General features: G+C 44.2%; 1 protein-coding gene across 2 annotated transcripts in view; it reads right to left on the bottom strand.

Annotated features, from left to right (window-relative positions):
• Positions 1-15,328, bottom strand: part of EGFLAM (EGF like, fibronectin type III and laminin G domains) — a 230,142-nt gene that overhangs the window by 48,983 nt on the left and 165,831 nt on the right. For both annotated transcript variants that reach the window (XM_074386512.1, XM_074386510.1), the window contains exons 7-11: positions 10,543-10,658; positions 9,646-9,964; positions 8,889-8,989; positions 7,676-7,776; positions 4,157-4,301 (exon numbers count right to left, since the gene is read on the bottom strand). In XM_074386512.1, coding sequence (XP_074242613.1) covers positions 4,157-4,301; positions 7,676-7,776; positions 8,889-8,989; positions 9,646-9,964; positions 10,543-10,658 — 782 coding nt within the window. The remainder of the gene's footprint in view (positions 1-4,156; positions 4,302-7,675; positions 7,777-8,888; positions 8,990-9,645; positions 9,965-10,542; positions 10,659-15,328) is intronic.

A 15,328-nucleotide genomic window follows, 5' to 3' on the forward strand; every position in this document is an offset into this window, starting at 1 on the left:
GCCATCGTTTTCTAGAGCATAAAGTGTCTTGTAGGGGTGGGTGGCTACTTTGCTGTGCCCTTTGCAAGATCCCGGGGAATAGTCTTCAAACCTGGCTTTTATATTTCAGATGAGGGTTGCCTTCTGATCCCTGGAGCCTGCTTTGCCTGCCTGTACACAGAAATGGAAGTGCCCTGGAATTCACATTCTCTCAGGACAGCCCTTAAGAGTTTGGGATGGGTCTGAGGTATAATTTACACTCCAGAGCTCCTCTGCTGAATCAGGCAGAAGCCATACTCTGAAAAATGTGGCCTGAGATCTCACTCTTGCTGATATCCTCTTCTTCCCTGTCCACCTCCTCTCTCTTAGCCATTTCTCCTGGGAGCACTTTCTTAATGCATCACTGGCACAGGACTCCACATCTCAGGTCTGTTGCTGGGGGAATCCCACTTAAGACAGAATCACCATCTCTCAAAACAGCTTATTAAATATCCACATCTGTGGTCCTGCTTTACAACTTGCTTAGCAAGTCTCAGTAGCATGGAGGCAATCTTTGGCCTGAGTATCCGTAAAGCTACGTGCTTCTTGCAATTAATTCTTAAAATAAAAGGATGGTGATATGGCTTGGCTATGTTTCCACCCAAATATCATCTTGAATTGTAGCTCCCATAATCCCCACATGTCATGGGAGGGACTCAGTGGGAGGTAACTGAATCCTGGGGGCGGTTACCCTCACGTTGTTCTCGTGATAGTGAGTTCTCATAAGATCAGATAGTTTTTTCCCCCTTTGCTCAGCACTTCTCCTTGTTGCTGCCATGTGAAGAAGGGCACGTTTGCTTGTCTTCCACCATGATTGTAAGTTTCCTGAGGCCTTCCCAGTCATGCAGAACCATAAGTCATTTAAACCTCTTTTCTTTATAAATTACCCAGTCTCAGGTATTTCTTCATAGCAGTGTGAAAATGGCCTAACACAGATGGGGTCTGCCCATGTTACCCAGGCTGATGTGTAGGGCTATTCATAGGTTCAGTCATGGCTCAATGCAGCCTTGAACTCCTGGGCTCAAGCAATCCTCCTACCTCAGCCTCACAAGTAGTTGGAACTACAGGTACGTGCTAACACACCCCCCACTTTTTGTTTTTTCTTGGAGACAGAGTCTCACTCTGTTGCTCAGGCTGGAGGGCTGGAGTACAGTGGCACCATCTCAGTTCACTGCAGCCTTGACCTCCTGGGCTCAAGTGATCCTTGCTCTTCAGCCTCTCAAGTAGCTGGACTACAGGCATATGCCACCACACCTGGCTAATTTTTCTATTTTTGGTAGAGATGACGTTTCACCATGTTGCCTATGCTAGTTTCAAACTCCTGAGCTCCAGTGATCCTCCTGCCTCAGCCTCCCAAAGTTGTGGGAATTACAGGTGTGAGACACTGTGCCCAGCAATTAATTCTTTTTTTTTTTTTTTTTTTTTTTTTTTGAGACAGAGTCTTGCTCTGTTGCCCAGGCTGGAGTGCAGTGGCACCATCTCAGCTGACTGCAATCTCCACTTCGCAGGTTCAGGTGATTCTCCTGCCTCTACCTCCTGAGTAGCTGGGATTACAGATGCCCACCACCCACACCCAGATAATGTTTTTATATTTTTATTGGAGACAAAGTTTCACATGTTGGCTAGGCTGGTCTTGAACTCCTGACCTCAAGTGATCCACCTGCCTCGATTTCCCAAAGTACCAGGATTAGAGGCGTGAGCCACCGAGCCTGGGTCAATTAATTCTTATATTCATTAAAATCATAGAATCTTGAGATGAACAAAAAATATAATAACTCTTAAAATTCAAGCCCTCACTGGCTGTTGGATTCCTGGTACATCCCTAACAAGAAATTTAGATAAATTATCCTTTGAACACCCCACAAGGATACCCGTCTCTCCTGAGATAGTCTGTTGCACTTCTTTCTCTTTGCATGATTAGGTGATGCTAAAATCGACCTCCTGAGGCTCATCCCATTCATTCAGCTTCAGACTTGGGGGTCCATGGAGTAAATCTTTCTTTCCCAAGACTCTCCTGTTAATTCTGTAATGAAAAGCTGCCTTGCATGCTTTCATCTTCTCTTCTCCAAACTAAACACTGCTCCTTCAATCAGTCACCGAAGGGATTTCAAGTCATCTTCCCACTTGGGTGACAACCCCTGGAATATGTTCTAGTGTGTCTGTGGCCTTCTTAAAATGTGATCCAGACGTGAATGTAATCCTCTCAAAGGACTAGAGTCAACAGTGGAGTCACTAGAAGCTATCACATAGTCACCACAATAGAATAAGATCATCACCTCCCTTGTTTAGATGCTATGACTCTATTAACACAGCCTATAATTTCTTTAGCTTATTGTTTCCACATGACCCTGTCTGTTAATGGTTATGAAACTTCCCCACTTTAAAACCATTAGACATTTTCACAGGCTCCTATTGTAGCTTCCCATTTTGCCTTTGTGTTAGTATTTTGGACCCAAGCTAGAAGTTTCTCTATTCCCAGCCAACTAACTTTTATCATGTTAGGCCTATAGTTCTGGCACTGATGTAGTTCATTGACCCTGTCTTTTTCTTACTGAGCCATCTGATCATAAACAATCTCCCTGGACTCACATTTACTAAATTTGAATCTTGTTCATTTGGAACCAGTGGGATTGAAATTAATGAGATATTTTCTTCCATTTTTTGGAAGGCAGGGTATCAGCAAGGCATGGCCCTTTGTATCAGGGTCCCCAATCCCTGGGCCATGTAGGCATACCAGTCTGTGGCCTGTTAGGAGCTGGGCTGCACAGCAGGAGGTGAGTGGAGGTGGGGTGAGTGAGCACTACCGCCTAGCTCCGCCTCCTGCCAGATCAGCCGTGCCACCAGATTCTCATAGAAGCACAAACCCTATTGTGAACTGCACATGCGAGAGATCTAGGTTACACGCTCCTTCTGAGACTCTAACCGTGCCTGATGATCTGAGATGGAACAGTTTCATCTGAAACCATCCCCCAACCCCAGTCCAGGGAAAAATTGTCTTCCACAAAACTGGTGCCTGGTGCCAAAAAGGTTGGGGACCGCTGCTTTATATAACATGTCTTGCTGGCAAAGAGTAGAGAGGAGCCCAGGCAGGAAGGAAGATACAGGCATATACACAAAGGTTCTCTTGCTACATTTTTCCTCAGAGAATACAGACACCTGCCTGATTATAATTACAGGCTCAGTTCCTTGGCAGGCTGCTAATCCAAACTGTTTATTCTGAACACAGTCCTAAAATTGCCCAGACCATAACACATATGTGAATACTAGGTGATTTGCTGAGTAGCCCGACAGTCTAATTTTTTTTTTTTTACGATTTCCTACAATTATGCCTCCCCAACAAGGGTAGATGAACAGCTTATTCCTGCATTTTGAACCAAGTGAACCTTTCAAGACTATCTTCTAAAGCCACAGGATTTCAACACCCCTGCCTTGAAGCAAGCTTTGGGTTTGACACTAATAATGGGTTCTAGGCCGGGTGTGGTGACTCATTCCTGTAATCCCAGCGCTTTGGGAACCCCAGGTGGGAGAATCACTTGTGTCCAGGAGTTCAAGACCAGCCTGGCAACAGAGTGAAACTCTATCTCTACAAAAAACAAAAGAAATTAGCCAGGCATGGTGGCACATGCCTGTAGTTCCAGCTACTTGGGAGGCTGTGGTGGGATGGTTTGAGCCAGGGAGTTAGAGGCTGCAGTGAGCCATGACTATGCCACTGCACTCCAGCCTGGGGGACAGAGTGAGACCCTGCCTCAAAGTAATAATAGTAACAATGGGTTCTACTCTTCCAATATGAGCCTTCTTCTACCGCTGGCTTTGATGTACTCAGGGAAAGAGAATTTGTCCTTGGGCACAGGCCTGCAGCATGTAACTGTGTACTAACAGCAATGATGCTTCCAAGTTTAATCCCTCTCTTCGGTAGATGTGGGGTGGATGTGTGCCCTGAAAGCTCTCCTGGAGTGCAAGAGCACACAGGAGCACATCAAAGGTCTGTTGCATGGGCTCACCATGAGAAATGGACCTCACCAACCCAATCAGAACTTGAATCATGCAGACTCTGCCATGGCTCCCTGCAGTGAGCCCCTCTCAGGAGGCTTCTGGTGGGCAGTAGGTGGGGTGGGCAGGGCATGGGGCTCACACTCACCTGGGACTGACCCGTCACCGGGGTGCCGTTGTTTAGCTGCAGCAGCCCGTTCTGTCCATCTCTGTAGAGCATAACCGTGTGCCAGCCCCCCAGTTTGATTTTGGTCTCACTTACAATGATGGCAACCCCAGTTCCACAATTAAACCTGTTTGGGGAGAAAGGGAAAAGAAGATTCTTTGATTAACCAGCTTATTATGCTTTCAGACTCCATGGACATCACTTCTAGGACAACAGCTCCTTTCAGAGTCAATCCGTTAAGAGTTATGTTTATGAATATCAAGCGCTGTTGAAATCAACACACAGAAGAACTAGGCACCTCTTCCTGAGGATGATCTCCATCTGGTAATCTTTCATCTGCCCATAGGACCTTTCAATGTAGGGCCTTCGTAAACTTGATTTTTTTCTGGAGCTTAGAAAATGATGTGCATATAGGTACTGTGCTTGCTACCTGTGTGATGGGATCTGTACCCCAAGCCTCAGCATCACGCAGTATTCCCATGTAGCAAACCTGCACATGTACCCCCTGTATTTAAAATACAAGTTGACATTACGCTGGGCATGGTGGTTTACGTCTGTAATCCTAGCACTTTGGGAGGCCAAGACAGGCAGATCACCTGAGGTCAGGAGTTCAAGACCAGCCTGGCCAACATGGTGAAATCCCGTCTCTACTAAAAATACAAAAATTAGCTGGGCATGGTGGTGGGTGCCTGTAGTCCCAGCTACTCCAAAGGCTGAGGCAGCAGAATCACTTGAACCCAGTAGGCAGAGGCTGCAGTGAGCTGAGATCGCACCACTATCTAGATGACAGAGTGAAACTCTGCCTCAAAAATAAATAAATAAAAATAAAAAAGAAAGTGGAAATTTTAAAAAGCTTGGCACAGTGGCTCATGCCTGTAATCCCAGCACTTTGGGAGGCCAATGCAGGCAGATCACTTGAGATCAGGAGTTCGAGACCAGCCTGGCCAACATGGTGAAATTCCATCTCTACTAAAAGTACGAAAGTTAACCAAGCGTGGTGGTGCATGCCTGTAATACCAGCTACTCGAGAGGCTAAGGCAGTAGAATCACAGCTACTCGAGAGGCTAAGGCACTTGAACCCAGGAGGCAGAGGCTGAAGTGAGCCAAGAGTGTGCCACCCACTGCACTTGAGCCTGGGCAACAGAGACTCTGTTTCAAATAAATAAATGAATACATAAATAAATAAACAAATAAAATTAATGAAAGGTGATAGCTAATCCGTATCCCATTTTCTTTTTTCTTTTTTTTTTTTTTTTTTTTTTTGAGGTGGAGTCTCACTCTGTCACTCAGGCAGGAGTACAGTGGTGTGATCTTGGCTCACTGCAACCTCTGCCTCCCGAGTTCAAGTGATTCTACTGCCCCAGCCTTCTGAGTAGCTGGACTACAGGCACACACCACCATGACCAGCTAATTTTTGTATTTTTAGTAGAGACAGGATTTCACCATGTTGGCTAGGATGGTCTCAATCTCCTGACATCATGATCCACCTGCCTTGGCCTCCCAAATGCTGGGATTCCAGGCGTGAGCCACCACACCCAGCTTCCATTTTCTTTTAACCAGAAGTAGATGATTACTTCTGCTCAGAAAAAAATTTAGCCTTCTCTGTTTCTGAAAAGGACAGGACCCATAAGAAAAGTAAAGGAAAGATCATAAGAAAGTAAAAAAGAAAAGAAAGTGATGGGCAACTAAGGATCTCCTTCTTGTTTTCAGTGATTGTCAAATGTCTAAAGTGAATTCAAGGTACAGTGAATTAGAATGTGAGTCACTCTGCTTCCAGGGATTTCTCTGGGGACTTTCCCTGACTCTCAAATAACAGGCTCAGTGATACTAATAAAATATAAAAGTCCAGGTCTTCACACTCATTTTGGCAAGCTGGCCAGCCCCGACATCTGTGCTTAGCTGTACCCAAATACAGGTGAGGTCCATAGGAGGCTCAGGGGCGAGGTGAGATGGAGGAGGAGCGTCCTCACATGGCTGCATTATTCTTGTTTTCTTCCCAACCTCCCTATGACCCAGGAGTGCTCACAGTCACTATGCCTAACAGGGGGAATCTTGGACCTTTCTGCTCAAATTCCAAATAACCACCAGGCCCCTTCCACCTGGATCCTGAGACTGCCTGTGGGGAAGGAGTCGTGGCTGGCATTTTCCTTACTAGGATTTTCATTAACTGCAGCCACTCTCAGGCCCTCCTTTTGTCTCAAGATCATCAGTGAAGTGAGATGCAGTTAAGAGGGATTGTGGGACAGGCTTAACCAGAGGAGGATAACAGATTCACTCAGGAGGAGTTGCATAGTTGGAGGACTGCTACCAGCTACCAGCTGCCAGTGCTACTAAGAGTCTATCTGATCCTCAAAGTGCTAGAAGCCCACAGGCTAAACACCGCTACCCAAGATCCTGGTGGCTAACACCAAACTTCCACGAATCACGTCACTTAGCAAAGCATGGAGACCCATTTTATAGCCTAAGTGGGATGTTCAGAAGTCTTTTTCAACCTAACCGAAAACACATTTTATGCTGAAAGTAATTTAAGAAGACAATAATGGTTGACGCTTATTGAGTACTTGCTCTGGGTCACCACTTTTATGAATTAACTCATATAACCCTCACAATAGTCCCATGAGGACACGCAGGCTTGGAGAGGTTGCGTCATACGCTGGAGGTCAGGCAGCAGGGGGTTGGTGCCATGAGGATGTCAACCAATGCACCACAGAGAAGGACAAGGCTGGTGCCCATTGGTTGTTCACAAAGAGGAATAATGCATACCTCCACGAGAATCTTTAAAACTCCTCACCCCTCCACAAAACTCTGCCCCCCAGAAAACCACACATAAGCTGAAGGTGTCTTCCAGAGTGTGTTGAGAAATGATGAGGGCAGTGGAGGCCAAAGAGCTCCCCAGCACAGCACAGAGGAAGATAAGGGTGGGAAATCCATGGGAGGTTGTAGGTTCCTCTTGGTCCACACCTGTTGGTCACATTTACCAAAAGGAGATGAGAAGACTCCAGCTTTCTTCCCATCACATCCACTAGAGCTCCAGAGAAAAGGGACTGTATTCCTTTGGCTCACTCTCCATCCTTGGGATCGATAGCAGTGCCAGGTATACTGTAAATGCTCAAGAAACATTCAGCAGCACCTACAGCACCAGATATATTCAACATCCCCTCCAGAGCCATGTATATTCAACAGCATCTCCAGAGCCAGGTACACTCAGCACCACCTCCAGAACCAGGCACATTCAACAGTACCTCCAGTGCTAGGTACACTCCAGGTACTGCTGAGTCAATGAATGATTACAAGGTTCCAAAACTCAAGTTTTATAGGTTATTCTGCAATTCCAGTACCCTAGTATTTGGTAAACTGGTTCATGCTCATTTTATACAAACCGTTCTTTCATCTACCAGAATCTATCCTGTATATATTATTTTCATACTACAAAAATGCAAATACAATGTAAGATAATGTAACAACGAAAAAAAAAAGTGTGAGGCTTTTGGCAGGAACTACCTGAACTGGAGGGAGCGTCGGATGATAGCCAGGGACATGAAATCCCCTCTCCCGTGTTCATTCTCCCCACAGTAGAGCAGTAAGCCATCCTCTGCCTCTGCCTGTGATCATACAGACAAAAGCCACATGAACAGTAAGCACCTCCCCTTCCATAAAGCGCCATCTGGAAAAACTCACAAATGTGAAACTTGAGCATTTTCTCCACCATGATCCTATCTACTAAGGGTCACACACGTGGGCTCCAATTTGCTCCCAGATACCTGGTCCCAGTTCATTTTCAATAAACAAATGGCAGTGATATAAACTGTGTGTGGGGTGCAGTGAGGGCAGAGGAAGGTGACCCCATCTTTGACCTGCTCTTTACTTGTCTTTGTGGACACACCTGCAGAGCCTCAGAAAACCAAATGCACAAAGGCCACGGTCACAGTAAGGACGTTGCTGGTGCACATCCAATTCTATTCTCATCAAAGAGCATTCCATGTTTCACTTTGTTCTTTCTATTTCCCTCCCTCTTGGGAGGCATGCAAATTCGCTTCTTCTATCAGAACAGGATGCTAAGAACAGCTCAGCCGAAAGCTGTGCTGGTGGTCTTGGACTAAGACAGGTCATTTCTTGAACACTCAACACTGTGGCCATGACTTCAAGTGGGACTTCTTTACAGACTTCCAGACCTTTCTGTGTCTTTGGAGACACCATAAAAATCAGTTTAAGCTGAGGTCACTGATTAAATTCTTAGCTGCAGCTGATTCAGATCAGAGAAACTCCATTGGGCCCTCATGATGCAAGGGTTGCATAGAGAACTTTTTTTATTCGTTCAGTGACAGCTATCACAATGAAGACACAGAATTGGGTTCTCCTTTTACACAATTTGGAATGAGGAATGCATTGTTTCTTCTCAATCCTGACCCAGGAGAAATCACTATTATGAGCAACACTGCTAGGACCCCGACATTCTCACTTGGAACCTTCACGGCAGCCCCTCTGTAGTCCAGTGATAAAGAAAGCCACCCTCTCCTCACTGTCACACTTGAATATTGTGCATGTGCTCCTCATTCCCACTGTCTCATGAGCGACTTTAGAGACAGGCTCTGTGTCATCTTTACCTTTGATCGCTCTCCCTGCTGCCTCCCTTCCTCTCTCCCAGCCTTTGAATGTAGTACATTGCTGTGTTAAAGTGTCCAAAAAGCACTCATCAAACAACACATCCTCTTACCCTAAATTCAAGAGTAATTTGAAATGCCTGATAGGAGTTCTTCAGAGGTTCAAACGTTACATAGGAGTGGCCAAAGAACTGAGGATACTGGATAACAATATCTGAAGAAGAAAAAAGACCACACAAAAGAATGCTATTTCCTCACTTCTTCAAAAGCAAAAATCAATATACAACATTGCCTGGATACCACTGAGTGAGAACCCTCACTAATCTGTTCAATTTCACTGTCTTTTTTTCTATACTTTTTATATCGACAGTTCTTATTCTTGGAGACTCTGAGCTTCTGAAATTCTTAGGAAGAAGCTGCATTTTTGGAGCCTGGCCCTGGCTTTTCTCAGAAGAAACCAATGGTGTAAGAGCCCTGTCACTTGCCCTCAGCTATAAGGGCCTTTGTGTAATGTAAGTTGGCCCAATTGTTATCCTTCCAAACCCTTGTGTATATGTTTTAGCTGCATATTTTGGTAGAGGTGAGATTATAGTAAAATCTACCTCTCTAAGGGAGTATCAGGATGATTTACTGATTGCTTTAAAGGAACTACACATTTGGCACACATAGAAATAGGGCTGCTGTCTACTTAGAAGCAATGAAAGCTGCCTCACAATTTGCCTTGTATTGCTACTTTAATGACCAGTATGTGGAAGAAGGAACTTATCTTGGAAAAGGGGCTAGAAGGAACTGTTTGGACCACAGAACTGCCTGCTGGTGCTCAATGGTGCCAGTTCATCACCACATTCTTCCTCTCCCCCAAGGACCTACCTTCTGAGCAGCTCTCACCACCTTTGCCCAGGTTGCAATGGCATCGCGAGCCCCCCCAGGTGTAGTCATTGACACAGAAGCTGTCGGCAGGGCAGAGAGTTTCATCACAAGGCACGTCAAAGAGCCTTGACATCATGGCCACACTATTCTTCCCCTTCCTCTCTCCAGGGATGGGCTGGGGAGCCACTGTGGTCACGGGGAGAGATGCTGAGGTAGGAGGGACAAGCCTGGAAATGGTCTTTGGGTTAGATATAGATATCCTCTTGCTTTCCACCAAAAATTTCTTCTTCCCTCCTTTGGTAGCAGGAAGTGGTTTAACCTAAAGCCAGAAAAGGAAAGGGATGAACGCAGGGCACGGCAACTGGACTACTTTATTTATAATTGCTGCCTAGCACTTGAAACATGGTCACTCCCCAAAACCCTAGGATGGAGATGGGCAAGATAGCACTGACTCCAACTTATGGACAAAGGGCTCGATGCTTAGGGACTTTCAGTGCCTTTCCCTGTATTACTCAGAAAATCAGCAGTAAAGCTGATATGACATGATTTATTCTTATTACAATATTATGAAGATGCATGACTTTGTCAAGGAATTGTTCATTTCCTTATAATACCTGCTTTTCTGAAATTTCCCTTGATGGGAAATCTAAATATGTTTTTGCCAGATTGTGAAGTCCACAGGCAGGAGCTGCCTATAGAACTTCAGCAGGGCTAGTACATCCCTACCACTAATTTATCAGCCCCTGGAGACTGATCGTCAGAGGAAACAAACCAGTGTTAAAAGCAAATGGGCCCATTTAAGTTTTAAGTAAAATGTTTATGGTCCATTGGCTAAACTGCCTTGTTCGGCAAGGAAACATAAACACCCTGGGTTTTGAGAGCAGAGATTACTGTTACCTCCTCAAAGGAAATATCCAAATCTAAGTCGTCTTCAAATCCTTCATCATCCTCACCAGCTCCCATGTCGGTGATATAATGGGGTCCATAGCGGCCACTTCCCGCCTCCTCAGGGCCTTCACAAAGAAAAGCAGCGTGCCTTCCATCAGCACAGGCTTCGCACCATGCCTAGCCTAACTCAGCCACAGGCAGAGCTGTACCGAACGGAACGCGGTGTATTGGAAACATAACGACAAATTCAACACAGGAAAGGAAGCATCAATGACCAAAATATATTTAAAAATGTTTTCTCTCATAAGTTATTAAGGAATTGCCCCCCATTGAAACCAGAAAGAGTTTCCATTTTATACTGACAACACTGGCAAAAATGTCAATCAGGTAATAAAAATATTACTAAGGATGGGATCAATGAGGACTCCTACTCACCATACCTGTGTAAACTGGTCCAGCCACTTTGTGAAATACTTGGAAATATTTCATAAAATAGATGTTTGTTCATACCTAGCAATCCCACCCTAACTTACAAAAGCTAGAGAAACTCTTGCACATGTGTACCGAGAGGCATGTGCAAAACAGGTTCATAGCATCAGAATTTGTGATCTTAAAAAATACTCCAAATATGCTATTTATAAGAACAAACAACATCCCAAATGTCCATCAACAAAGAATGACTATGTTAGAATGGAGTACCACATAGTAGGGAAAGGAGTGAATGATCATTTAACATATCAACATGGCTCAATCTGACATGATTTCATGCAAACAATGCAAGCTGCAAAAGAACACATCAGTTTGATGATATTAATATAAAAGACAACGGCAAGCAAAACTATGTATTACTTAAGGATACATGTATACGTAATTTAAACTCTAAAAAAGCAGGACAATCACAAGCACATAAATACCCAAGGGAGGACAGAGAAAGGATGTGAATGAGGTGTGATTCACAGGGGCCTTTGAGAGTGTTCCATAATATTCTATTTCTTAAGGTAAGTGCTGCGTACATGTAAATATTCATATTATTTTTTAATTATATATATATATATGTATATATATATATACTTTTGATGTATGAAGTATTTCATTAAAGGGTCTTTAAATCAAGAAGGGAGATTATAGTAAATACTCCCATGATCTCCCCCTCAAAAAAGGGGGCCCTATAGGTATCTTGGGGGCCAACCATTTCATCCATTTTAGCAGGACAACCAAAATCTTTCAGAACTGAAAGCTGGGCTGAGAAAAGCTTTCAGGTGACAATACGGAGCGTTATCCTTTGAGGGACGTTCAGTTGGTATTTTTATTCAACTGTCCACGGCGCTCTGATTCAGGCTGCACATAGGAAGCACTCCACCAGGAGGGGGTAGCCTTTCGAAGAGCGGCTCCAGGGCACCTGCATGTCCTCACAGTGGGTTTGGGCCAGCACAGGTAGTAACTTGCTGCCCACTCTCAACTGAACAAACCAGGTACCAGCCTTCAGGAGAGTAACAACTTTGACAACAGAAACTGACTTTGGTAGGTTGCTGATGCCCATTAGTTATTAGACATCCAGTGTTTGGATGACTAGTAAAAAAGAAAAAAAATTACATAAAAAACATAAACTAAAATTAAAGACACTTTGCTTTCAAAATAAGCTAAGTCAAGGACCATTCTCACAAAGGCAAACTCACCCTCGCACTTTGTCCATCCAGGCTGCGATAACAAAAGTACCATAAACGGACAGCTTGTAAACTGCAAACACTTATTTTTCACAGTTCTGCAGCCTGTGAAGTCCCAGCTCAAAGGGCTGGCAGTATCTGGTGAGGGCACAGATGTGCCTTCTCTCTGCATCTGCACATGCTGAAAAGGACAAACAAGCCCCTTTGGGCCTCTTTAATAAGAGCGCTGATCCCATTCGCAAGGACTCCACCCTTATGATCTAAGTACTTCCAAAGGCCCCACCTTGGAGGTTAGGATTTCAACATATGAATTTCAAGGAGACATAAACATTCCGACCATAGCTCTCCTCCAAACAAAACAGCAATTGGATTGAAAATGGAGTGGAAGGAAATGGTAGAAGTCATTTTTGTCAGGGGGTGTCCTGTTGACCAGAAATCAATCTCTTCCTAGGCCAGAAGAGAGAAATGTGGTCAGCAGATGACCCAGAGGCAGGGTGGAGTGAGCTGTTCTCAGGGGTTCAGGCTCATCTTGGTGGAGGTGGGATAACAAAGCAGAGGTGGTTTTCTCCCTGCTTCCACAGCAGCTCCCCAGTTCTATTTAAAGTAGTCACCTGTCAACTGAAAATTCAATGTGTCGATGCCAGTTTATATCTGGATGCAAGTTCTCTCAAGCCACCTGCATGCAGCGTATCTGTGTGCCAGACATCTCCACACAAAAAGCCCTTGAGGACAGCTCCCTCCTCTCATCTCTATCTCTGTACAGCAAGCCGTCCCCCTTATCTGTATTTTTGCTTTCTGCAATTTCAGTTACCCTCAATCAACCACAGTCCAAAAATATTAAATGGGAAATTCCAGAAATAAACAATTTATGAGTAGCATGGTGAGTAGCACACTGCCCTGCTCCGTCCTGCTGGGATATGAGTTATGCCTCTGCCTGGCGTACCCACGCTGCACATGCTCCCTGCCCATTGGTCAGCAGCCGTCTCAGTTGTCAGATTCACCGTGGTGGTATCCAAGTGCCTATGTTCGATTTCATAATAGTCCCACAGTGCAAGAGCAGTGATTCTGGCCAAAAGACATGTCAAAGAGAAGCCATGAAGTGCAACTTTTAAATGAAAAGGTGAAAATTCTCAACTGAATTAAGGGGAAAAAAAAATGAGATGCTGAGGTTGCTAAGATCTTAAGGTAAGGTAAGCACAAATCTTCTGTGAAATTGTGAAAAAGGAAAATGAAATTCACGCTAGTTCTGCTGCACATATAGGGTTCAGTACTATCTGTAATTTTAGGTATCCACTGGGGTTCGTGGAACACATCCCCCATGGAGACAGAACTACTGTATCTCTCTCTCCTGTCCCCTCTCTTTCTCTTTCTCCCTTCTGTGCCTTCCCTTGCTCTACATTTCTATCTCTGCCTCTCTCATATATCAGAATTATTAGATTCCAGAAGAAGAAATCTATTTGGTAGTAAAAGAATCACATAGCAGATACAAAAAACAAACTGGATTTTGTCTTCAGTAAGTTGGTCTCTCTCCATCCAGGGTGTTCTCCCTTGACCTGAGCACCTTCTTGGCACATTCTCAACAATGTTAAGATTCTTTTCATCTTTATCCTATGGTTTTCTAGCTGAAAAATCACCTTCAGTGACTCTCCACTGCCCACAATATAAATTCTAGGCTTCTTGGTCAAGAATTCAAGGTTCTCAAAATAGCTCCTCTTTTCCCTATCATCACGATTTATTGAATTCTACTCCCTTTCCTCTTCCTACCAGGTATTATTAGGTGCTTAACATGATATATTTCTAAACCTTTCAATAATCCTATAAGGTAAGTATGACTAATCCCATTTTGTACATAAGAAAACTGAAACTAAGAGTAGTTAAGTAATTTGCCTAAAATCAAAGAGTTTATAACTGGCTGTGCTGAACTCAAGTCCAAGGTCTGTCTGGTGACTGCTCTCCTAATCACCGGTTACAGAAGAAGCCACTGCGGAGGTGGGAAGATCCTAGAATTTGAGAAAATTACCATATATGGATCATTCTTCATGTGCCAGGAGCTTTTCATACATCACTTAAGTTAATCCTCACAAAATACTATAAAATTGGTGTTATTACTTCCATTTTACCAAGTGGAGATATAGACACAGAGAGATGAAATACCTTGCTCAAAGACAGGCAGATGGGGGATGGCAGGGCTAGCATTCATCCTTGGTCTCTCTTTTTACTACATCATGCTACTTCACTTGAATCCTAATTATGTTTTCAGGTTTTCATTGTTTTTTAAAAAAAATACTCTTTAAAGCTATATAATAGCCAAACTGGTCTACCAGTTGCCTCCTTAATGCAGCTTGTATTTTCTTACCCTAAGATTTTGGTTAATGCTTTTTTCCTATCTTCTCCCCACTCCTATCTCCTTACACCCAGCCTACCTATTATCCCAGGTGGCATGCATTCTGTGGAGACAGACCTGAATGTGTGATGAAAAGACCAAAATAAAGTGACATTCAAAAAAGGAAACAGACCCTTCTGGGGAAAAATGGAGAATCCACAAAGTAAGGAGCCAACAAGACCTGTAGGACATTCCTTCATCTTCTCCTGGATAGGGTGGCCCAGCCATGGATATATGCCTCTAATCGTGAGCTCAGCATAAATGCCCATTGCTTGATAAAGTCAATGCATGCATGTACGTATTCTGGACTCCTGGCCTTAGACTCTTGCCTTTGTGTTTACCAACTCAACTATAAACCCTTTGAGGGCAGAAACCATATTTCAGATTTCTTGATATCCTTTCCCTTCCTCCATGTCACTAACACTTCATGTACTTGACAAAGGTCAACACCTTTGAGAGGAGTGAGAGAAGACACTCCCACAGTGCTGAAGTATGTCCTGCCCTTGCCCAACATGGTGGGACTCTGCCTCCCAATTCAAAGACCCCCAAAACTTCCACCAATCCTGTGCCTTTCTCCAACTCAAGCTACAAGTAAGAATGGAAAGATACCTTAGATACCACCCAGCCCAATCTTCTCATTTCACTAGCATAGAAACCGAGGCCACAGAAGAGAATTGACTTAAAAACAAGACTGTGCATCTCAGGAAAGGAAGCTGTCACTCTAGAACCAGATCATATGACTCCTAGT

This window comes from Saimiri boliviensis, chromosome 1, assembly GCF_048565385.1.
Source record: "Saimiri boliviensis isolate mSaiBol1 chromosome 1, mSaiBol1.pri, whole genome shotgun sequence".
NCBI classification, from domain to species: Eukaryota; Metazoa; Chordata; class Mammalia; order Primates; family Cebidae; genus Saimiri; species Saimiri boliviensis.